This window comes from Emys orbicularis, chromosome 9 (genome assembly GCF_028017835.1).
Source record: "Emys orbicularis isolate rEmyOrb1 chromosome 9, rEmyOrb1.hap1, whole genome shotgun sequence".
NCBI lineage: Eukaryota > Metazoa > Chordata > Testudines > Emydidae > Emys > Emys orbicularis.
This window is the reverse complement of record NC_088691.1, coordinates 15,009,162-15,034,964: the sequence shown is the minus strand read 5'-3', so window position 1 is coordinate 15,034,964 and position 25,803 is coordinate 15,009,162. Positions and strand designations below refer to the sequence as shown.

General features: G+C 43.7%; 1 protein-coding gene across 1 annotated transcript in view; it reads right to left on the bottom strand.

Annotated features, from left to right (window-relative positions):
* The window catches only part of STAG2 (STAG2 cohesin complex component), a 178,293-nt gene that overhangs the window by 73,249 nt on the left and 79,241 nt on the right, over positions 1–25,803 (bottom strand). The window contains exons 7-10 of the mRNA XM_065411203.1: positions 13,469–13,673; positions 9,388–9,539; positions 7,643–7,716; positions 7,419–7,542 (exon numbers count right to left, since the gene is read on the bottom strand). Coding sequence (XP_065267275.1) covers positions 7,419–7,542; positions 7,643–7,716; positions 9,388–9,539; positions 13,469–13,673 — 555 coding nt within the window. The remainder of the gene's footprint in view (positions 1–7,418; positions 7,543–7,642; positions 7,717–9,387; positions 9,540–13,468; positions 13,674–25,803) is intronic.

The window sequence follows — 25,803 nt, the reverse complement described above, 5'->3', positions numbered from 1 at the left end:
ATGATTTCAGATACTTAAATCTGAAATTTCACGGCATTGTATCTGTAGGGGTCCTAACTCAAAAGGGGGTTGCAAGGTTATTGTAGACAGGTTGTGGTATTGCCACCCTTCTGTGCTGCTGCTGGTGGGGCACTGCCTTCAGAACTGGGTGCGTGGCCAGCAGTCGTCACTCTGGCCACGCAGCTCTGAAGACAGTGCAGAAGTAAGGGTGGCAATATCACGACCTCCCTACATTAACCTTGCGACACCCCTCCCACAGACCCCTTTTAGGTCGGGACCCCTGGCTTGAGAAATGATTGTCTCCCCCGTGAAATCTGTATAGTATAGGGTAAAAGTACACAAAAGACCAGATTTCATGGTCCGTGATGCATTTTTCATAGCTGTGAATTTGGTAGGGCCCTACACATGTTCATTCCACTCTTGGTATGCATGCACCCTTTGCACAGTCACTGGAAATTTTTCCCCTCAGTGGTACCCATCGGGGTGGCTCGAGTACCCTCTGCTGCCATGCTCTATAAGTACCAGTATAAAGCGCCCAGCTGACCCCGCACCCTGAGTTCCTTCTTTCCAGAAACTCAGATTTAGAAATGTAGGAGAGCGGATCATGGAATGGACATGTGCAACACAACTTAAAGAACAACAGTTATGAAAGTTTAGTAACTGTTTTTTCTTCAAGTGATTGCACATGTGCATGTCACTCTTGGTGACTCCCAAGCAGTGATATAGAATCAGAGTTCACAGATTATAACACAGCCCAACCAAACTTGACATTATCCCTAGAGTCTTGGGTCATGATGTAATGGGAGGAGAATGTGTGCACCGATGACCAGGTTCCTGCTTTACAAATGTCATTAATAGGGATCTGCGCTAAGAATGCTGCTGAGGATGCTTATGATCTTGTGAAATGAGCAGTCAGGTTACTTGGTGGTAAAACACCTGCCTGATCGTAACGAGTGAGAATACACAAAGTTATCCAGGACAAAATTCTTTGTGATGAGATTGGGAGACCTCTCATTCTGTCCGCTACAGCCACGAACAGTTGGGAGGACTGCCGAAACAGTTTATTCTTTTCTATGTAGAATGCTAGAGCCTGTCTAACATCCAAAGAGTGAATTTGTTGTTTATTCTTATTTGCATGAGGTTTTGGGTAAAAAACAGGTAGGTAAATTGATTGCTATGAAATTGCTAAACTATTTTTGGGAAGAAACTGGGGTGAGGACGTAAGTACATCTTATCTTTAAAGAAGACTGTATATGGTTCTGATGTGAGGTCACAGAGTTCAGAGACTCTTCTGGAAGTAATGATGGGAATTAGAAAACCTACGCTTTTCCTGGACGATGGCAAGGAGTACGTTGCTAAAAGCTCAAATGGGGGTTCCATAAGTTTTGACAAGACAAGGGGGAACAGGGTCCCTTACTTGAGAGTACAACCTTTCTAGGCCTTTGGGAAATATGACTGTCAAGTCATTGGAAAAAACAGAACAGTCATCCACCCGAGGGTGGAAAGCTTATCTTGCTGCCAGGTGAACCTTGACAGAGGTAATTGCTAAGACTTGCCATTTAGGTGTAACAAACAGTCGAGTATATTTTGAATGGATGACTGCATCGGCGAGACTCTGGCTTGGGAAGCCCAGATGGAGAACCACTTCCATTTTGACAGGTAGGCAGCTCTGGTGCAGGGATTTTACTATTTAGTAAGACCTGGCGAACTCACTCCAAACAAATCTGTTCTCTGGGATTTAGCCAGGGAGCTTCTAGGCCAGCGGTGGGCAACCTGTGGCCCATCAGTGTAATCCGCTAGCAGGCCGCAAGACAGTTTCTTTACATTGACCGTCCACAGGCATGGCCACCCGCAGCTCCCAGTGGCTGAAGTTCGCCGTTCCCAGTCAATGGGAGCTGCGGGAAGTAGCGGTCAGCACGTCCCTGCAGCCCACGCCGCTTCCCGCAGCTCCCATTGGCCAGGAACAGTGAACTGTGGCCACTGGGAGCTGTTGGTGGCCGTGCCTGCGGACAGTCAATGTAAACAAACTGTCTCGCGGCCCGCCAACTGATTACCCACGGGCCACAGGCTGCCCACCACTGTTCCAGATCGTTAAATGAAGAGAACTCAGGTTTGGGTGGAGCAGCTCACTATGTTCCTGAAACATCAAATCCAGGTGCAAAAGGAGCAAGACTGGAGTCACCACAAAGGTCTAGCAGAGTGGAGAATAATATAACCCAGGCGTGGTCCCTCTTCATCTTTAATAGTGCTGTGTGTAGGACTGGGATTGGGAGGAAAGCATAATAAAGCTGTCCAGTTCAGGATAGCAGGAAGGCGTCCATGATGGAACCCAGACTGCAGCCTTGAAGGGATAAGAATTGGTGACAATTTCTGTTGTCTGTGTTCACAAACGGATCTATTTGGGGAGTGCCCCAATGCTGGGAAAGGTCTCTGGCTACATCCGGGCAAAGTCCCCGCTCATGGTGACTGGCGAAAGATCTGCTCAGGTGATCTGCCAGCTCATTCTGTACCCCTAGAAAGTAAGAGACCTCCAAGTTGATTGAATGGGCTATGCAAAATTCCCATAGCTGGACTACTTCCTGACAAAGGAGGGAAGAACGAGCTCCTTTTTGCCTGTTTAAGTAAAACATGGTGACAGTGTTGTCTGTAAGAACAAATAAACTTCTGCCCCGATATGAGGCAGGAAAGTCTGATAGACAATACGAACCACTCTGAGCTCTCTGATGTTGATATGAAAGGAGAACTCCACACAAGACCAATGGCCCTGAGTTCCGAGGGGCCCCAAGTGAGCTCCCCACCCTAGTGCTGACGTGTCTGAGACCAGAGTCATTGATGTTGAGAACAGATAAAGGAAATGCACGTCCAAATACTGAGAGGATCCAACCACCAATCTAAAGAGATGAGAACCTGTGAAGGTACTGAGAGTACAGCATCCAGATGGAGACAGTTTGGCAAGTATACTGAGGCCAGCGATGTCTGGAGGCGTCAGAGGTGCAGTCTCATGTGTTGTACAACATAAGTGCACGAGGCCATGTGGCTTAGGATCCTCATACAGTTTCGGGCTGTTGTGACTGAATGACCTTTGAGGTGTGTCACCAGGGAAACATAACTCTGGGAGAATTGCCCTAGCTTGGGTCAGTCCAATAAACTCTATCCTCTGTACCAGACAATGGGTAGACTTGTCTGCGTTGATTAGAAGGCCTAGGGCCTTGAACATCGACTGGATGAGTCAAACACTGGACACCAACTGAGCCCTGATCTGGCCCTTAACTAGCCAGTTGTTCAGATAAGGGTTGACCTTCACCTCTAATCTCCAGGAATGCTGCCACTATAGCCATATATTTTGTGAACAGACAGGTCGAACGGGAGCACCTTGAATTGACAGTGTGAACTATGAACCTGCGGAACCTTCTGTGCCCTTGGTACATTGACACATGGAAGTAGGCGTCTCTTAAATCGAGGGTGGCATACCAGTCTCCGGGATACAGACAGAAAATAATGGATACCAGAGTGACCATGTGCAACTTTATCTTTTTGAGACAGGTGTTGAGTTGGCACAGGTCTAGAATAAGCCTGAGACCTCCCCTGGCCTTCAGAATTAGGAAATAATGGGAGTAGAAACCCTTCCCCCTTAACTTCTGCAGAACCTCTTCTACAGCTCCCAACTGAAGGAGGGAATTGAACCTCCTGGTGCAGAAATTTTTTGTGAGAGAGGTCCCCTGAAGAGGGATGGGGAGGGAGGGTGGGAGGGAAGGGGCAATAAAAATGAACTGGAGAGTGTATCGCATTTCTACAGTGCTTAACGCCCAACAGTCCATGATGATACCAGACAAAGCACTTGGGAAGAGACTGTTACTCGCCTTGTGCAGTAATTGAAGTACTTCTTGATGAGCGTCCCTGTGAATGCTCCACTCCACGGGAAGGTGTGTCCCTGCGCCTTTGCTCAGAGAGTTTTGCAGCAGTGCCCATACAGGTCACACACGCGTGGTGCCTACCTCGCGCGCCGTTGGCATCTCAATAGCACACGCGCAACCCAGACTCCTCGGTTCCTTCTCCACCCCAAAGTCTGCCCCCAACTCTGAAGTAGAGGGAAAGAGGATGGGTAGTGGAGCATCCACAGGGACACTCATCTCAAAGATCCTCAGTTACTGCACAAGGTGAGTAACCTTTTCTTCGAGAGAGAGATGTCCCTGTAGGTGCAACACTCCAAGTGACTGAAGAGCAGTGACCTCCTAGGATGGCAGGGGCTTTGGAGTTGGCAAAAAAGCAGCTGATATCACAGTTCAACCAAGTCGAGTATCTACCTGAAGGCCTTGCGTGACGGCATAACGTTTAGCTAAGCTGTGTTCAGAGGCCCAGGTGGCGGCCTTGCAAATGTCTATAATGGGAACCTTGTGTAGGAATGCTACTGATGCTGATATGGATCTAGCAGAGTGCATCGTGATCGACGCTGGAGTTTGTATGCCTTTTAATTGATAGCATAAGTGAATGCATCCAGATATCCATCTAGAGATTTTTTGAGTCGATATGGAGTTACCCTTAGAACATTCTGCGATGGAGATAAAAAGCTTTGGCGAGACTCTAAATGGCTTAGTCCTGTCCAAGTAAAAGGACAGTGCTCTCCTAACATCGAGGGTGTGCATCGTAGCCAGGACCGCCCGGAGGGGGGAGGCGGGGGGGGGGGGGGGCAAGTGGGGCAATTTCCCCCTGGCCCCGCAGGGGCCCACACAAGAATGTCGGAGGCTCCCCCCGCTTCTGCCTTCCCCCATGCCCCGGCGCACCGCGTCCAGGAGCAGCCCTGGACAGAGCTAAAGCGGCATAGCTCGGGCGGGGCCTGAGCTCCTCCCGTTCAGAGCCGCGTGGTAAGGGGGCGGGGCTGTGAGCTGCAGCAAGCGGCGGGAGCTCAGGCCCCACTGGAGCCAGGCCACTGCAGCGCTATCCAGGGCCGCTCCTGGACGTGGCTTGCTGAGGCTCCGGGAGAGGCGGGGGTAAGCGGCATGGTTTGGGGCCGGGCACTCCCCTGACCCCATCCCCCACAGCCCTGACCCCCAGCCCCTCTGAGCCGGACACCCCCTGACCCCATCCCCCCCAGCTCTGAGCCCAGCCCCTCTGAGCCAGACACCCCCTGACCCCATCCCCCCCCAGCTCCGAGCCCAGCCCCTCTGAACCGGACACCCCCTGACCCCATCCCCCCCCCAGCTCCAAGCCCAGCCCCTCTGAGCCGGACACCCCCTGACACCATCCCCCCCACCACCCAGACCCCCAGCCCAGCTCCTCTGAGCCGGACACCCCCCAACCCCATCCCCCCCACAGCCCTGACCCCCAGCTCTGAGCCGGACAGGCCCCGACCCCATCCCCCCCACAGCCCTGACCCCCAGCTATGCAGACCAGTGACTGGATTTAGACCGCACTCTACTCTGATCCCCAATGCCTGGCAGTCTTCGGTGTCCATGATTGCCCACTTCTGGCAGCTTGTTTCTTATGCCTTTTTCTAGGCACTGGGAATAATGATCAGTGCCGGGACTCTGGTAAGGCAGGAGGAGCATTTCTTCCTTACGCTGAGGCACTCAGTGCTGAGTCCAACCAGCCTGGCTCAGATGGAGGTCTCACTGTCACCTCCATGAGCAGAAACTTTAGCCTGGCCTCCCAAGCCTTCTTTGTGAAAGCCTTAAAATCCTTGCAGATTTGGTAATGATCCCCAATATAATCTTCCCTCAGGCACTTCAGGCAGCCTCAGTGTGGGTCACTCAGGGGCATAGCCTTGTTGCAGGAGAGACAGGGCTTGAAGCCCATTGACTGAGTCATCTCTCAGCACCAAGAATCAGATGAAAAACCGATAAACACCAAAAACTAGCTACTTAATTGTGCGCTTTACTGGCGCCAAAGGTACACAGCAGCACAGGGTGCTTGTGCCACCCCGACAGGTACCGCTGAGGGAAAAATTTTCGGCGACTGTGCATGGAGCACGTGCACACCAAAAGTGGAATGCACATGTGCGATCACTTGAAGAATTTTAGTGCTTCAGATGTTCATTTTAGTGTAGTATTCCACACAGTGCTTTTGCACCTCAATCCAAACTAGCAACTTAAAAATAAGTACCAAGTTTTTCCACAGCAGAAAGCCAAAAGCAGGCGCTCAGACAAACCCTCCTGAAATTTAAATTTTACTCTGATGCAGAAAGCAGATTAAGACTTTTGCAACTAGCAAAACTGTTCAATTGCCACAGCAAGCAAATAGCATCAGCCAGAGAAACTGAAACAGTTGGCATAATCCAATGTCATAGTTAATGTGAAAAATAATATAAATAAAGAAGCTGAAAATTACAGAAAGGAAGTCAGTGTTGAAGATACTGACTAAACAGGCATTTTAAAAGATTAAGTATTTTCTTATGGTTGATATTTCCTTTAATATGTTTGATATCTAAACTTCTATCTAAAATATGTATGATCTACTTTTAAAAAAGCGTATGTGATGAGAATGACTCCAATAAAATCTCTATTATCCGAACAAACTTTAAAAAATAAATTCGTAAGAAATGTATTTGTACAACTTTAATCCATGTTGTGAAATAAAGTAAAAGATTCTGAGGTATTATGAACTCAATTAGTTTTTATATGACAGGAAAGTTTTTTCTTTTAAAAACAACAAGATGATTTAAAAACTAAACTGCACTGATGCAGTATTTATACTATAAACCAAAACCCAAGAAAATGTTGAAACTAACACTCACATCAACATTCCCTATTTTACAATAGGACTATCAGTATATAAATTCCATATACCATGATCAAAATTTTAAAACGTGGGTACCTAAGTTAGGCATCTATACCCACATCTGAGGTACGAAGTACCTACCATTCCCAGACTTCAATAGGAGTTGAGGGTGTTCAACACCTCTGAAAAATTACGCCACTTGAATCCATATTTAGTCACATAAATTGAGACCTACAGTTTCCAAAAGTGACTAGCAATTTTAAGTTGTCCATCCTGAGATGCCTTAAAGTGACCTGATTTTTATAAAGTGTGTGGAACCGACCCTCTGAAAATAAGCCCCTTTTAGAGATGTTAAGTTAGACACTTAGATTTTAGCATCCACAATCACTGCTCACTTTTGAAAATGTAGGTGAATGTGCTTAACTTTATGGAAATTGTGAAAATGTTGGCGGATACGGTGCTATATTTTTCATACACAATTGGATGAGTTGAATATATATTGCACTATTAGACCTCAATAGTTTAGCCACTAGTTTCAGTATAAATAGGATCACGAACTGAATACATTAATTTTTTTAATTGGTTTTGGTTCTCTCTCTGCTCAAATGCTAATTCTAGGTCTAGCAATTTGAAAATAGGGAAGCTGATTTTCCCCCAGAAAATAACTTGTGGTGCAAACAGCACTATTCAAACATACAGCTTACCTTATCATGCATAGTCCAACCTACATATTTTAAATAGCTGTCATTAAGAAAGGCATCACTATACATTTTCATCCATATGCCAATCTCTTCAATACAGATAGCTCTTATTTCAGCTATTGCATCTCTGCAAGGGGGAAACAAAAAGGTAATGGTGAAAGGTAAAGTATTTACAACAAACCCAAAAAAGTTTACAAAGCTACAAATTACAGAACAAGTAAACTTACCGGTATCTATGCACAAAAACACCTTTAAATATTGCATTCATCATGTTTTCTATTTCATCCTGATTTTCTTGAAGCTGAAAACAAAAAGAGTATATAATCACTGAATGATTGTAAAATGTGAGTACTTATAAATGATTTTGGTACTAGATGGAGTGCACCACATGCATATTTTTATAGTTTATTATTTTATTTGAGTCTTACACGACAGATTCTACTAAAAAGAAAATTGATTCAAAATTGTTTTGACAGTTCAGTCTACTCTGCAGTGAATATTTGTAAGTGCCAGTTTTCAGCATCATGCCCCAATATTTAAGACAGTTTAAATATTACAGCATGTCGATAACTATAATGTTGACAACTAGAAAAGAGGCCAAATGTTTTCCTCCCCTATTAAAAGGCATTCTAACCTTTTGTCTAATAATTTTGTTTGGAGAAAACAGTAATTTAAATTAAATGTATCGTGTTTCCACATCTGGCGTTCATTGTTTTAACCCTCTCCCTATTGCTTCACTGGAGGAAAAAAGGGATATTGAATAAGGAACTTGTGAAGAAATTAATTTCAAGGAAGAATGGGAAAATAGAAATGACGGAGGCAAAACAGTCCAGCTTCCACATAGAGAGAGAAAGTGGAAGAAAGCATAGACAAAACAGCGAGACACAAATGAAGGATCCAGTTAGCTGTGGAGCTTGGGTGCACAGAAGAGAAGAAATGTGCAGAGCTATAAAGGCAAGGACCAGGAGCTTAAATTTAATGCAGAAGCTACAAACATACAATCAGAAGGCAAACAGATGAATTAACCAAAGCTATAAAGGGCTGACAGGGAAAGTCTAAAAACCAAACATACGCAAAACAAGACAGGGCAGTCTCAATTCTTACACCCTTTCCCTTTTGGAACCTGTGTGCTGTCTATTCAAGACCTAATCTTGTAAACATGAGTAGTCCCACTGAATTAAACAGGACTATACATGTGTAATCTTCAAAGGGTCAGGCCATAAATGGAAGCTCTTTGGAAGACAAAACATGAGACCATCTTACTAGTAATATCTAATAGTATATTTCCATTGTTTAATCTAAAATAACTAAAATTAGAAAATAATTGCATAAAGGGTGAAAAGAAAAATTAAAACATTTTTCTGTTTTAATCACCTAGAATATTTTTAACATATGGGGGAGAAGATTGTTTTTAATTTATTAATTTTTTTATCTTTTAAAAATAAAAGTACTTGCCATTTTTAATGTTTAGAATGAATTAGGGCTCATGAAAAGTGCTACAGCAGTAAATTAGCAGAGTTTCCTATGTTCAGAAAGGAAATAGAGACAGCTTAAGTTAACAGCTTTACCTCAACTTTGATTTCAGACAGGACAACTTCTATGGACAAGAAAATAGTTCAAAGGACTTTCTGCTGAGATTGTTTTTTGTGACAAGGGCATCTGTTTATTACATTGAGATAACCTACTTCTTTACCCTCGACCAAAAAGAGTAGTCAAAGGATGGTGAATTTTGTTCATTACCTAGCTGAGCTCAATTTGAACCAAAAGATCTGACCTTCTAGCTTTTATAACACAAGCATGTTTAAGTGTTTAGCAAAATAATATTTAACAGTTATGTGCAATTTAAAGATGAAACAAAAATTTCCTTTGCAAAAACTAATTTATACAAGATTAATTGTTGTCATTTCGTAAACATTTTCTCTCCTTCATCCAATCACGCACAGCAACTAGAAATATTAACAATTGCTCTAACCTCCTTCCTCTTCTGTAGCAAAAGTTCCAGCCTATCATTAGCTCGTTTTCCAATTATTTTATTTCGCTCTGCTTCATATTGCCGTTGTGTATTGTCCATGTTAATGCTAAGATTTAATGCCACATTCACTAAAGCAGTCATCAGCTTCATAGCTACAAAAAAGTAAAAAGTGAGAATTGATTTTAAAAGTTACCTTTGTAACAAAGATGAAAACAAATGAGTTATATTAAATATTCAAGTAAAATACTCTAGTACCACTTGTAAATACAATTGCTACATATATTAGTGTTGTGAATATCTTCAATACATCTGTTTTAAACTTTAAGATATCCATAAAAATTACAGACTTATTTAAATAAGAGCATAATTTTGCTGATTACTAATGTAGAAAAATAAAAAATTACTCAAACTGTATTATTTATTCAAATTGGTTAGCAATACAAGTAATGCATAAAAAGCACAGATAAGACAAACTTGTGGGGAAAATGCCCTAACACTTTTACTCAATAATTAGCTATTTTATTTTATTCTATTTACTTTTTCATACTATGACCATCATTGTGATCTCTGAACTGCAACATATACATTTATGTAACAGAGCCTTCATTTAGCATTTCATTTAGCTGATCATATATAAATGTTAAAATGTGTTGCCATGGAAACATTAAATTAAGAGGACTCCACCATTAAATTAAGTAATACAGTCCACTGCTCAATCACTCAACCTCCAAAAACCAAGTCAGAATTTCTCTCTCATCAAATGGAGGTCACAGAACATTAGGACTATGATTTTCTCATAGAGGTCACAGAAATCATGAATATGAATAAAATCTGTGCAATCTTGGAAATGGCTGTAAAAACACAACTGATTAGGCCCCAAACTGAGTGGTGGTGTGACCCCATACAGTAGGTCACAACGTCACTCAGGTTTGGACCATCCGCACCTCCATAGTTTGAGTCAGAAGGATGGATGGGCCAAAACTCAGCGGTGCTCCAACCCTGTGCACCAGGTCACAACACCCGAAGCAGGGCTCAGACCCCTGCAGGGAGCATGAGGGGAGGGCTCCCCCTCCAACCCCTGGCTCCTGGGCCTCACCCCATTATACGCTCGTATATGTTGAGGTAGCAAGAACTACATTATTTGGTGACCCTTCTGTGACTTATCTCCCCCCCGCACGTCTGCAGTGAAATTTATTAAAAAATTCTGTGCCAAAATCATAGTCGTTACCGTATTGGGTTTTTCTCATCTCCTCAATCACAGTCTTTACAAAATAAAGCTTTTTTTTAGGATTCTTGTATTTTATTTACAGAAATAGCATAACAGCATTAGCCAATCAGAAACCAAACACCTGACCAAAATGCAGTATATAATTTAAAAACAAAATTTGTTTTTGGTAAGCTATTCTCCATTTAGCAGAAAATAACCAAGTATGTCTAGTCACTAAACCAGAGACAATCAACAATATATTTAGCCCCACTATAACTTTTGTAATAATGTCAGGGTCAAAACACACAAAGGCCGGGGATGAAATGGTATACGAGTAGACACTGCAGGAAGGGAAGTAAGAATGTTTGAGTAGATATCACTGTAGGAGGGTGTGACAGGGTGCTGAGCAAGAATTGCTGACTCAGCCCTCTGTCACACCAGCTCCCATTAAGGGAAGTAAATTGGATCTGGCTAGAGGAAACCTGCGCCTAATTGGTGAACGGGAGACACCAATAGCCTGGGGCTATATAAAAGGCTGAGAGGAAGGAAGCCAGGAAAGAGGAAGTGAGTAAGTGGAAGCAGAGCGATATCTCTTCCCTCCTGGGTGCAGACCCTAGAACCCAAGCTGTGTATGGTGAAAAGGTGATGGGAGCATAACCTGTAAATAAATGGCACCAGTGGCTACTGAACTCCAGGGTTTCTGAGTGACTTTGCCAGCACAGCAGGGGAAGAAGGCCCTGCAACACCCTGCTACAGAGGGCAATAGGTTGAGGAACTTTAGCACAAAGAGGTGCGGAAGAACTTTGAGGTCTGAATAATGTGGCATTCTGTGACCTTTAAGGAATGGAGAAACCCCATGAGGTTGTAGCTATTTTCAGATGTTAGAATCACTTCAGACCAACTAAACCATGACTGTTGGCTAATCCTACTTTAAACAGACTGCATGTATCAATAATACAGATCCTACTACTTACTTTACAAAAGTAGTTCCACTGACATGTATGCAGCTACTGATGTGGAGTCAGGACTACAGAATCAGGGCCATAATTTAAAATGATCACTTTACTGGATTTAAATCAGTGGCTTTCAACCTGTGGTCCGTTGACTCCTGGGGGTTCACAAACTATGTCTAACGGGTCTGTGAAGGTCTGCTGTTACGATAGAACAGTGGTTTTCAACCTGGGGTCTGCAGACTACATCTAAGATTTCCAAAGGAGTCCACACCCCCACTCAAAAATTTGTAGGGCTCCGAAAATGAAAAAAAAAAACGTTGAAAACCACTGATGTAAATTAACGTACAAATGGGATAATTCCTGCAGCCTTTACTCAGACCCAACTCCTATTTACTTCAGTGGGAGTATTACTTAGTTAAAGACTGCAAGGTTAGACTCCTACTAACTGAATTTACATCAATGATATGGTATAATACACCTCTACCCCAATATAACACGACCCGATATAACAGGAATTCAGATATAACGCGGTAAAGCAGTGCTCTGGAGGGGGGAGGGGAGGGAAGCTGCGCACTCCAGCGGATCAAAGCAAGTTTGATATAACATGGTTTCACCTGTAACAGGGTAAGTTTTTTTTGGCTCCCGAGGACAGCGTTATATCGGGGTAGAGGTGTACAAGTAAGGTAACTGCAAAAGGATGTGACAGAACCAATGTCTTCTCTGGACAGTAACACGGGTTTACGTTTTTGCTTCTTTATCATAAATGCTTTGACAGTGTCTCAGCAACAATCTGACAGCAGGAGCCAATGGGCTATGTCATGGTGTTCTATTCCACCGACCATATGCCTTGAATATACAAGTGACTGAATAACCAGAATACAGTAGATTGTGAAGTTTACCTCCAAATAAGAACTAGTTAGTTTAACTTCTAAAAGGTACCATCACCAACTTGGTCAAAAATACAGTCCAAACTCGTCCCTGGGATTTGGTTTTAACGAGATTGAAATTACCACCATCACAATACAAAATTCATCTTAAACCTCCTCAGATTTGGCCACTTCTAGCTGCCCTTTTTTTAGGCAGCTTCTCCCACTTGCCTGCGATCTACATGGTGTAAGAAGCCACCTGCATTTAAGCTACCAGAACTCAATTAACCCTTTCTCAAAAGTATTAGGTTGTTTTATTCAAACACTAACAGCCTGTTACACTGTCTTCATAAGGGACAAATTTTAATTTAATAAATATATTAAAAAAACCATGCCAAAGGAAGTATGGATTATTTCACAAGAATATTTAAAATGTTTTATCAGTGGCTGATTCATGGTTAAAAATTCTTTAAAACTTTTAAATGAAAACAATGCATTCATAGACTGATGTTATGACAGGACTTCAATTAAAGCACAGTAACTTTTTCTGCAAGTAAAAACAGTGAGAAGACAATTATACTCAATTTTAAAAACTATATTCTGATAGTGGGAGATGTTTAGGGTCATAACAAAACAGTTCTACTTGCAAAGGATAAAGGAGAACATTGTCAGCATTTTAAAAGATAGAAAATCTATAAGGTTAACTTTAACATAGTTCATTTTTATTTATTAGTTCTGTTTATCCATTGATATAAAGCAACAAATGCTGTAAGTAATATAGATAATCAGAGCAGCAAGAGAATTCTTTCCAGGGAACATTTTAATACTAAAAATTACTTTAAAAAATTATAAAAACTATAACTAAAAAAAACTGATCCAGAATACAAAACTGAATAATTAAATAAAAATGAAATGACTAAACCCAATGCAACAAAATATGAAAGAGCCAAATACCGAATATTCAGAAAGTTTTACAAAAACAGTCTCTTATCTGATAACGCTGAAAACTGAAAAGAAAATTTATACAGAAGCTGAATAAATAAAAAGATGCTGACCTGCCAGTGTGCTAGTGTGTCGAAATGCTCGGACTTGTGAGTCCGATAGTCCTGTAAGCAGTGAAATGACTGTATCCATCATATATTCGTCATATATGATACTATACTGACACTGTCGGACCAATACGCCAATGAACTCACAAAAACTGGATTTGAACTTCTTCCATTGAGGACCAGCCATGGTAAGTGGATAATCTCCACTATCCTACAAACACAAAAATATATTCAAACATTAGCCAGCATATAACTATAAAAAAATTACATATTGTTAGGGTTAGTACAGAATACAGATAAGTTGAAGGATAAAAAAAGGTTTGTTCAACCAGACAGAGCCCAGTTCTCTGCTGGCGTAAATGGTCACAGCTCACTATCTGGCCCAAAAACTTACATTTACTTGTCAATTTAATTTTGCTATGCACAGAGCAAGCATTCAACTAGTGGAATTCATTGACATTCCTTGCACAAAAATTTACTGAGCTAATGTTCCACTGACCATTTTTTCCTAACACGCTAACAAAATAAAATAACGCCCTAGAAAACAACAAAAATATTTAGTATAACTAGAGCTAAATTAACAGAAGGGCCATGTAATCAGAGTTATACACCAAGCTCATGAGCCAAGGAACATTACAGAACCAGAAACTGTAAAAAGCTAACCTATTACCCCCCAAAAATAACTAGTATCTACTTCCTTTCTGCCTCTAAAAAAAAAAAATCTAAAAGTTAAGGGAGGAAGGAGAAACCAGTGTGCATATGTAAAGATAAAACAAGTAAAACTGGTAAGTGATTTACATTTTCCTTTATTAATTGCTGCTGCAGACCCCCATTTCAAGAGACTAACTAGCAACAGCGTATTTCCTAAGGAAAGTTAAAGTGTACTTAATTAAAAAATGATTAAACCACTGTCCTGAAACAACTTCCAGACCTAACTCCAAGCAACAGAGAACAACGCTTTGTGACTGTATAACTCCAAGTGTCAGTTTGATAGATTTTATGAAGAGATAATCATTAGCTACTTTTTAAGGAGTATCTAAGATATATTCCCAATCTTTATGGCAGGGGTAGGCAACCTATGGCACGTGTGCCGAAGGTGGTACCCGAGCTGATTTTCAGTGGCACTCACACTGCCTGGGTGTGAGGGTGGGTAGTGGAGCACCCATAAGGACACACATCTCCAAGAACCTCAGTTACCATATAGGGTGAGTAGCCTTCTCTTCTTCTTCGAGTAGTGTTCCTAGAGGTGCTCCACTGTAGATCACTGTAGAGCAGTGCCCCCAGTTGGAAGGCTGGGGCTTCGGAGTGATCGCTACTGAGGAGGATAGGACTGTATGTCTTAGTAGTGCGTCTGATGCCGTGTCATGGGTGATCGTGTAAAGATTACTGAAGATGTCCGTGGACACCCAAGGGGCTGCCTTCACAAATGACAGTAATCGGCATGTTATTCAGAAAAACTATCCATGTGGAGAGCGATTGAGTGGAGTGCCTGCAAGTGAGAGATGTGGGCTGAAGTTTGTGGTTTTGGTAGCAGAAGTAGATGCACTCCAAGATCCATTTCGAAAGACATTGTTTGCATATGGCTGAACCCTTTGATTTTTCGGCGATATAGAGGAATAAAAGTGGTGATTGTCTGAACAATTTGGTTCTGTTAAGGTAGAAGGCTAGTGCCCATCTGACATCTAAGGTATGAAGCGAGGCTTTGTGCTGGTTGCCACGTGGCTTGGGAAAGGAGGAAGGTGAATAGGTTGGTTTAGATGGAAAGAGGACAGTACCTTGGGTAAGAACTTCGGGTGAGGACGTAATGTGACCGAATCTCTATACAAGCTTGAGTATTGGGGGGAGGGTATGCCATGAGGCCACCTAGGTCAGGTGAATCACAATCACGCCACAAGAATCACAATTTTCATGGATAGCTGCATGTAGAAGTAGGTTGCCTGTGGTTCAAACGGGGGCTGGTGATACAGTGTAGAATGAGGGTGAGATCCCAAGATGGGCTGGGGTCTCCTACTTCAGGGTAAAGGTTTTGGAGACCTTTAAGGAATCTTTTTGTCATTGGGTCGGTAAATATCATCTGACCCTTTATCTGGGAGTGGAATTCAGTAACTGCAGCCAGAACAGAGCTTGTGAATAGCCCCGATCTCTTGAGTTCCAGGATGTAATCCAGAATGAGTGGTAAAGGAGTGGTAATTAATAGGATATTTTTTAGTGTCGCACTGAGTTGGGAACCTTTTCCATTTCCGTAGATAGATGCCCAACCAATTGATATATGTGTTATTTAAAATAATTTCCTTTACTCCTTCCGAACAGGTTATCTCTGGATCCTAGAACCATGAAGGAGCCACGTCTTCAGATGGAGAAGTTCTAGATTTGGATGGAGAATCTGGCCTGTCTCCTGGGAGAGGAGGTGTGGAGTTGACTGCATGGTGATTGGTGGACAGACCGCCATGCACAAGAAGTAAGGATATACCTGTCGTGGCTATGAGGATGACCCTGGCTCATTCCAGTTGTATCTTGTGGAGCACTCTGAATAATAGGGGAAAGGGCTGGAAAGTGTAGAGAAGGGGTGCATCCACATAATGAGGAAGGCGACCCCAGCAATTGATGACCTAGCCCTGCCCTTGAGCAAAATTGTGGGCATTTGGCATTTTAGGGAGTGGCGACCAGATCTATGTTCAGGAACCCCCAGCAATTGAATATATGTTGTAGGGTTCTTGTGTCCATCTCCCACTCGTGTTCTTCTGCGAACCTCCTGCTCAGTGAGTCTACTGTGATGTTTAGATGTCCAGCCAGGTATGTGGCAGAGATGTTGATGCCATGTTGCATACAAATATTCCATAATTTCAGAGCTTCAGTACATAGGGATTGGGACTTCGCTCACCCATCTGTTGAGGTAGAACATGCAGGCAATGTTGTTCGTCATTACTCTTATGGTCCTTTGTCTGATTATTGGTAGAAAATGTCGGCGCGCTTTGTGAACTGTTTGTAATTTTAGGAGGTTGATGAGCAACATGGATTCTGAGGGGGACCACTTGCCTGTACCATGTGAATCTATAGATGTGCTCCCCAACCAAGTAGTGAGGAGTCAGTCGTCAGTATTAGAGGAAGGGGAGACATGCAGACATTTCAGGGTTGCATCCATCAGTCTAATGAGTCCTTGATCTTGATTGCTATCGAGGGCTGTTTGTTTAGGCTGTGTCTGTGGGGTACACAGCCATCCGTGCAGGCAGCTCCTGTGTAATCTGGTGCGTTTCCCAACGAATGCCACAGCCATATCACAGAGCAGCTGTAGACAAGTCCTGTGGAGATCCGTGGGCTGGTTCTCAAGGTGGAGATGTGACTGACTATTGTAGAAAATCTGTGACCCGGGAGAAAGGCACTGGCCTTCATAGCAGTGGCTCTCAACCTTTTCAGATTACTGTATCCCTTCAGGAGTTTGATTTGTCTTGTGTACCCCCAAGTTACACCTCATTTAAAAACTAGTTGCTTACAAAATCAGACATAAAAATACAAGTGTCACAGCACACTATTACTGAAAAATTGCTTACTTTCTCATTTTTACCATATAATTATAAAATCAATTGGATTAAGTTTCAGTGTATAGCATATAGAGCAATACAAACAAGTCATTGTCTTTATGAAATTTTAGTTTGTACTGACTTCGATAGTGCTTTTTAGCGTAGCCTGTAGTAAAACTAGGCAAATATCCACATGAGTTGATGTACCCCTGGAAGATCTCTGCATACCCGCAGGGGTACATGTATCCCTTGTTGAGAATCACTGCTTTATAGCATCCAGTTGGGCCCCCAATAAATTCCTGATGCTATCCTGGCCTCAGTATCGATTTCTGTACGTTTATCTGGAGGCCGAGATCTGAAAAAAAGTCCATCATTTTCCTTATTGCTTCAAATGCATTGACTTTGGACGGAGCATTGAGGAGGCAGTTGTCTAGGTATGGGAATATTGCAATCCCTTGTTTGCACAGGTGTGCCATCATCACTGTGAGGACCTTGGAAAATACCCTGGGTGCTACAGAGAGGCAAAGGTAGTATCTATTATTGATAATGGTCAGACCACAGAACAAATCTGAGGTATTGCCTGTGGGAGTGTGTATGGTGATATGGAAGTATACGTCTTGGAAGTTGAGGGCTGAGAACCAGCTCCCCTATTCCAGTGCTGGGATTATTGTTGACAGCGTGACCATCCTGAAGCATTGTAGTTTGACCAACTTGTTGAGGTTCCTTGAGTCTAGGATAGGTCTACACCCGGAAGATTTCTTCTGGATCAGAAAATAGTGGGAATGAAATCTTTTCCCTCTCTGTTGGAATAAGACCAGTTCTACGGCTTCCAGTCACAGTGGTTTATTTCTTCTCGTAGAAAGTGTTCGTAAGAAGGGTCCCTGAAGAGGGACTGGGAGGGGGAAAGAGGAACAGAATAGAATACCCCCTCCTGGCAATTTCCAAGACCCACTTGTTGGAGATGATTTGTTGCCATGATGGGTAGAACAGGGTCACACAGTCACCAAACTCATGGATTACTGGAGATGGTTGCAGCAACTGGAGCGGGAGAGGAATCTCAGGGCCTCAACCAAATGTTCAAAGTTGTTGTTGGAAGGTTGATGGGTGGGGCATAGTCACTTGTGCCGATGTCTGTCTGCACTTGGGAGGCGGTCTCTGTCGCCTGCGTTGTGTAGCATAATGCTGTTGAGGGGTGAAATGTGGAGGTCAAGATCTTGGGCCAGGTTGATATCTACCCTGTCTTCTCTTCAGCGCTGGTATATATATGCCAAGGGAGCGCAGAGTCGCTCTCGAATCCTTTAAAGGATGTAGAGACTCATCAGTGCGCTCAGCAAGGAGTTTAGATCCTTCAAACGGTAGATCTTCCACAGTGGTGTGCACCTCCCTGAGGAATCCCAAGAGATGTTGCAATGAGGCAGGTCGCAGTGTCCTCGGCATTCAGAAAGGCTTGTAGCATCGTACAAGCCAGAAGTTGTCCTTCTGCCACCAGTGCCCAGAGCTGCTCTGTTTTTTTCCCTCTGGGAGATGTTGACTGAACTTATGAAACTTGGAATAGTTCACATGGTTATATTTGGCTAGGGGACCCTCATAATTAGCAATTTGGAACTGGAAGGTAGCTAAAGAATATGCTTTGTGACCGAAGAGATCTAGCCTCTTCCAGTCCCAGTCAAAAGGGGCTGTCCTGGAATGTGCTGCTGTCCTCTCTCCTACACTGCATTGACTATGAGGGAGTTCAGAATAGGGTGAGAAAATAGGAATTCCATGTCCTTAGTGGGGACATAGTACTTCTTGTCTGCTCATTTGCAGAAAGGTGATATTGATGCTGGGGTCTGCTAGATCACCTTGGCCGGGTCCAACAAGGCCTCGTTGATTGGGAGTGCAATCTTTGCTGATGTTACTCTTGAGAGAATTCTGCACCAATTAATAATTCTGCGCCAAAAAATTAAAAATTCTGTGCACATTATTTTCAAATTCTGCATATTTTCTCAAAATAACACAATATAATCACGCAATTTTCAATTATTTGCTGACAAGTATTTTGAAATAAATTACCAAAATAATTGAAAATGGTTTGATTACATTGTGTTATTTTGACAAATACAATACGCAGAATTTTTAGTTTTTGGTGCAGAATTCCCTCAAGAGTACCAGGGTTCTGTGTGGCGGATTCTGGGTGCAGGCAGCTCAGTGGGGGAGGGGGGAATCTGGATGCACAGGAGCTTGCTGGGGGGTTCTAGGAGCAGGGAGAATGGGACTCTGCAGGGGCGTCCAGGTGAAGATGGTTAGGGCTCAACTGGAGGATGGGGGGTGTCTGAGTGTGGGGGGCCTGGTGGGGGATCTGGGTGCTAAGGGAGTGGGGCTTGGTGGAGTGGGGGTCAGGGTGCAGCTGGTTGCGGCTCAGAGGGGGGTTCCGAGTGCAGCTGGTTGTGGCTCAGCGGGGGGTCTGGTTGTGTGGGGCTCGGTGGGGGCTCCGGGTGCAGCTGGTGAGGGACTCAGTGGTGGGGGTCCAGATGCATGGAGGTTGGGCGGACGGGGCAGCAGCTCCCACTTCCCCTGCGGTTGAGGAGCAACTGGGCCAAGAAGTGGGGTGAGTGGTCAGTGTACGGGGAGCTGCTCCCCCCATCCACCCAACACCCACGCATTTGGACCCCCCTGCACCCGGACCCTGCACCAAGCCCCCACCCCCCATCCAAACACACACTCCACGATGCAGAGCTTCCTGCAGCTGGGGGAGGTTTCTGGGGGTTGATCTGACCCAGCCCCGGCTGCTCTGTGCAGGAGAGGGGGAACTCTGTCTCTGTCGTCCTAATCCTCCTTCCCCTCCCAGCTGGGACTGATGTCCTTGGGCGGCCGGGGCATCCCCAGAGGCCCCCTTCCCCCTCGCAGTGTCTTACCTCTCCCCTGGAACCTAGGGACAAGCCCGCGCTGACAGGGAAGGGTGAAGAAGCACCGGTGCAGCTTCTCTTTGCTTCCCCACAGAAACCATTTTTCTGAAGGAAAGCAAAGAGAATCTGCAGAGGGACATGTGTTCTGCGCACGTGCAGTGGCTCAGAATTCCCCCCAGGTGCAGAGGGTGGCAAGATATCAAGCCAGTTGTGCTGTTGCTCTCTAACATCCTCTAGGGGGATCTGGAGAGAATCTGCAATCCTGCGGAACTGTTCTTGGAACTGTTTAAAATTATCTGCCAATGTTGGAGGTGGTGGCATGACGGCCTCTTCAGGGTAGGATAAGAAGATGTGGGCTGGTAGTGAAGGAGAGCAGTATGTGACAAAATGTGTTTCCAGGGAATAAGCATGGACTGTTGGGAGTTCGGTATGGAGGAGTGGCGACTCTGGAGTGTCAGAGATGATCAGGTCCATCAGGTGGCAGAACTCTTGCGGTACCAGCAAAAGCATCACTGGTATCAATGGTTGCATATGTATCGAAGCAGACATAGCGGATAACGACAGTGTCGCTGTTAGAGCGCTTTCCTTCGAACAACCAGTAGATGGTGCCAAGAGAGTCGTCAGTGCCAGGGGCTTCATCAGCGCCGATGCACTTGAAGTCGTTGAGGGGATCGATGCCGACAGATTTTTTTTTCTCTCTGTCTGTCTCAGTCCCGGTTCTGAGTAATGGTGTGCCTATTTGTGGTCCTGCTGTTTTAGGGTCTTTGAACGTCTCAACAATCCCAGTACTAGAGGTGTCCGGATGGTCACAAGAGCCGGGTCTCGCCCCAAAGATGTTGAGCATCTGACCTCAAAAGGGACGCCTTTTCCTAGGTGACTCCTTGGTGGTTGAGCTGGGGACCCATTTCTTCTGGTCTTGGCAGAACAGTGAAGATTTTCTTTTGTGGTGAGCAGTGAGTGGGGACTGGCCACAGAGGAGAGGTATCGGGGCCCGGGTCTGAGGTTGGTTGCAGTGAGCTCTCCATTAGTAAAAGTTTTAGCCTCAATTCACAGTCCTTTCAGGACAGAGCCTTCAATTTGAGGCAGTGGGTGCACCATTGTGATATGTGCCCCTCACACACGGTATGCACCATGATTGGCCATCACTCACTGGGATGGCCTCATGACAGGAGAGGCACCACAACAAGAGAGGCACCCTGGAAATCTGGCTAAAGCCCCAGTAGGGAAGGGCAGAGAAAGGGAAACCTATGTTAATCTAAAAATAATGGGGAGGAAAGAGCCAAAGGAAAAAAAAAAATTAAGAGGGGGTAAAGGAAAGAAAAACAATTAAAGGAAATAGCTACAAACTCAGAAATAGTTACGAAAGGATTAGTATTACTAAGGGCAGTAAAGACGTATGCAGGGCTCTGCTAAGGATTCCATCGCAGGTCAAGGCCATTGAGAAGGAACTGAGGGCGGGTAGACCGCCCAGAGCTATATAGATTCAACTCATGGTGCGATACGGGGAGGAGCACATGTGCTCAATGGGTGTGGCTACCGAAGATCTCCAATCCCAGGCGCAGAGATGCTATCACACCTAAGCAGAGCACCCATCGGGACACTACTCAAAGAACAACATCTAAAATTAAGAAAGAAGACTTGACATTTTGGCCTTAATGCCATAGGGTATAAACAATCAAAATATTTTGAGTTATTTCCAAATTGTGACAAAAATGTCTTTTTATACATTTAGTCTGTGCAATCTCATCTCGCCTGGCAGATCCTGAGACCTATGATAAAATGTAGAGAATTATAAACTGATTTCTGAGAAAATCTGTTACCATCTTAGGCAAAAGTATTCAATGAGGTTTTAGAACCTTTTTTTTTTTTTTTTAAATACAGAGCAAGAAAGATCAGCCATAAGACACTGCATCTCATTCACCCTAATGTTCAATGCAACAGCCAATAAGAAGGCAATTTACAAGGAAATAGCATAAAGAACATTCCCATGAAGGGTCAAAGGATAAAATCATCAATTAGGTAAGACCCAAATTTAAGTCCTGGGGACTTATGGGTTCATCAACTGATGGAAGTAAGTTTAGCAGCTATTTAAAAAATAATAATTTAACTGATGAATAAGGACAAAATTAAAGACCCCTCACACACACACACACACACACATACACATACACACACACACACACTAGGCTGACATGGACAATCAGTGACGATAAGGAAAAGCTAAGATTCTTCAGAAATAATATAATCCAATATCCAGGGAATCTAATTTTCCTTAAGCGGTTATTTTATTATTTGTATTCTAATAATCCCTCATTAATTGAGATTGTGGTCCCTCTGTGCTAGGCACTGTAAACACACAGTAAGAGACAGCAAAATAATTAAGAGAATAGAAGAAACTTTCAAATTTCAATGCACTTTACTTACTTATGGAACCTTGATTCCAACAAGACCTCTAAACTCTTCAAAGAAAACTAGGACCTGATTATTGAAACTGCTAGGTGAAGGGACTCAAGATGCAGATGGAGGAGTCAGCTTTCCGTTTAACAAAGGAAGGCTCCATGGCAGAGCTAACAGACTGGAGTACCACAAGTATATAATCTAAGATGGGGCAAACAATATTACCCAAATCCAGTCCTTATACTTTCCCCCAGTATCTTCAGGAGAAGCAGAAACTGAGCAAAGGCATCAAGAACCCCTTTCCTTCAGCACAAGGTGGCAGCTCCCTATTCAATGTTTATATCCATATCCTTGTATGGCATGAAGTAAAATCTCTTGCACTTGATATTTAATGCTTTATTACAAAAAAAAAAAACACTCTAGATGTGTGTCACTGAAGGAAAACAGAGAGGGGCTATGGAAGTCTCTAGGGAAAAAAAATTCTGCTGATTTTGGCCCTTGAGACTTGTATGGCTAGGGATATTTTTCACTCCAGTAAAGAAAGTGATTAGCCCATTCTGAATTCATAATTCCAACAGATGAACTACTCCAAATTAAAATAAAGTACACTGCATACCTTGCAGCCTGGCTGAGTCTGTTCGTAACAAAACTGACAGTGTTCTGAACAAATAGCATATCTTAATATATTACAACAAGAGACTCCATTTAACATTTAGACCAAAGCAACATTAATTAAGAATATGAGCACATGATTAGGGGGCTGGAGCACATGACTTATGAGGAGAGGCTGAGGGAACTGGGATTGTTTAGTCTGCAGAAGAGAAGAATGAGGGGGGATTTGATAGCTGCTTTCAACTATATTCCAAAGAGGATGGATCTAGACTGTTCTCAGTGGTACTAGATGACCTCCTGAGGTCCCTTCCAAACCTGATATTCTATGATTCTACGAATGGGCAAGAAATACACTGGGGCCTGAAGACATCTCATGCTGTTAAAGGAAGCAAATGGACCTGAACTCTTCCAGTGAACATCCTTGATTTTCTTTCTGAACACCCTCCTAAGATGACTATGGCATGTCTTCTATGGCTCCCATTTGCAGCAAGGCCAACATCTCCTCTTGTAACTATTTTCTAGGAGACTGTTCCCTAAAAAGGGAAGGGGAAGGAGGGTTAGGCTTTGGTATGGTCTTGAACTAGAGGAAATACTCTTATTCAGCCTCCAAGACCAATAGTTCTAAAGGATTTGCCTTCCATGCCAGATTGTCCCACCTTTTGGAGGCTGAAGGAAAAAAACTGGGCACAGGATTAGTTTGAGGCCCTCTTGGGACTGTTGCCTAGAAACAACATTCCCTACTTCTGAAGTAGCAAAGATTAAGAAGGAAAATCTATCTCCTCTATTGAGGTTTCCAAGGTTACCCCAGCTCAGTGTTAATAATCTGCCTTTGGTAAGGACTAAGAACGGTTTTCTTGGAAATCTGAAGGATTTCATTTGGAAGGCAGGCTGATCTAAGCACCTTGCCAGTGATTTGGTGGCCTTCATCTTTATTATAGCCCTCAAAAGTCTTTCAACTGAAATAGATCAGCACCGTCAAAATACAGGTCAATAAACTTGGCACCCATAGCGTGGATGTAGTCTTAAAGAGAGCTTCTAAAGCCTTCCCCTTAGAATTTGGTAGAAATGAAGTTCCTTGCCACTAGGCAGTTGATACAGGGTAGTTCAAAACCACACTGGTAGGTTCTAATAATTATTCATTAAAAGGGAGAGAGCCATCTTGTCTTACTCCTGAAGCTCAAGGATACAAAAAAGTTTGTCGGACATCCCTTTGCTAGTTTTTCATAGGAAATCCAACAGATATACCTTTAGAACACCCAAGCTGTGAAAAGCCCTGATGGCACTCAGGGGAGTAGAAGAAATGTCACCACAGTTTAATACTTTTTTTGGAGGCAGCAATAGGATCTAGATATCATGATCCCCCTCTCCCGCCAGTTGCTGATCATGTAATTTGTTGAGAAAGGGAGGATCGTAAGGCAAAAACCCCCAAGCGGGTAAAACACACAAAGGGTGTCAACTAATCTATATAAGCCTTATATAATCAGGAGCTGATCAGGGAGACAGAAAGAGGGTGTGGAGGGCACAATCCTATACCAGTGTTGGACTTTCCAGAAGGAACAGCAACTGAATAGGGTGGAAATTGGTTTCCTCAGATCCAAGAAACCCACGAAACTGAGCAAATACTCAAGATGGATCCAAGAATCTCCCAGAATCAACATCACCACTAACTTGTTATGCAACAGAGACATCCAAGCACCAGTAATATATCTGCATGTAATCAAGGGAATGAAGGCTCTGGAGAAAACTATGGAGCTGACCTCATGGTTCCACTGTGGAAATAGCATGGGCTTGTCACAGAAAACTGAATGGAATCATCTGTTCTCTCTCCATCAAAAGCCTTAGGATATTAGCAGCTGGCAGAGAGAGGTGAACCATGACTATTAGAGGTAATGTGGTATTTGTACTCTTGGTAAGTAGACTGTAGGGCTTGCTCAAGGGACATACATATGTGCCCCCAACTGTTTCAACAGCCACACTGCCAGGTGTGGTATTCCCATAGCCTGGCTATATGGAACCAACATCACGAAGAATGCGGTTTAGTTGGGTTAATGGGTGGTGGTTTGAAAGATTTTTAGCCCTCCTAAAACAGTTGTTTCTCAAAGTTACAATCTAATCAATCAAGTCAGTGATTACTTATTTTGATTTCTTAGCAATGACCAACACCACACTTTTTCCTCTTAAAATTATACAAAAAGAGGAAGGCAAAATCATTTTACCAATACTTGCTGAATGACTGAATGGCATTTAAACTTACTTTAAAAAATCCCTTTAGATCAGTGTTTCTCAAACTGGGGTCGCCGCTTGTGTAGGGAAAGCCCCTGGCGGGCCAGGCCTGTTTGTTTACCTGCCCTGTCCGCAGGTCCAGCCGATCGCGGCTCCCACTGGCCGTGGTTCACTGCTCTGGGCCAAAGGGAGCTGCTGGAAGCGGCGGCCAGTACGTCCCTCGGCCCGCGCCGCTTCCAGCAGCTCCCATTGGCCTGCAGCGGCGAACCGCGGCCAGTGGGAGCCGCGATCGGCTGGACCTGCGGACGGGGCAGGTAAACAAACCGGCCCGGCCCGCCAGGGGCTTTCCCTACACAAACAGCGACCCCAGTTTGAGAAACACTGCTTTAGATCTTAGGAAGTCCTACTGATGAACTCCACTCCATTCTGATATTGCAAAAGGTATCATTCTATGATGCAACAACTAACAAGTCTGCTGGAACATGTACCCAACCTACAAAGCTCAAGTAAGTCATGTGTGTGGATGTTGCAAAGAGAAATAGGTGCAAGATAATAAAAATGAAAATAAATTTTTTTTTTTGAAAAAATTAACACACACACACACACACACACACACACACACACAAGAGAAAGACAGAGACCTTAAGAACTAATTCCCCATTCCAGTAGACTGCTCTCATAACTATGTCATCACAGAATAATGCTG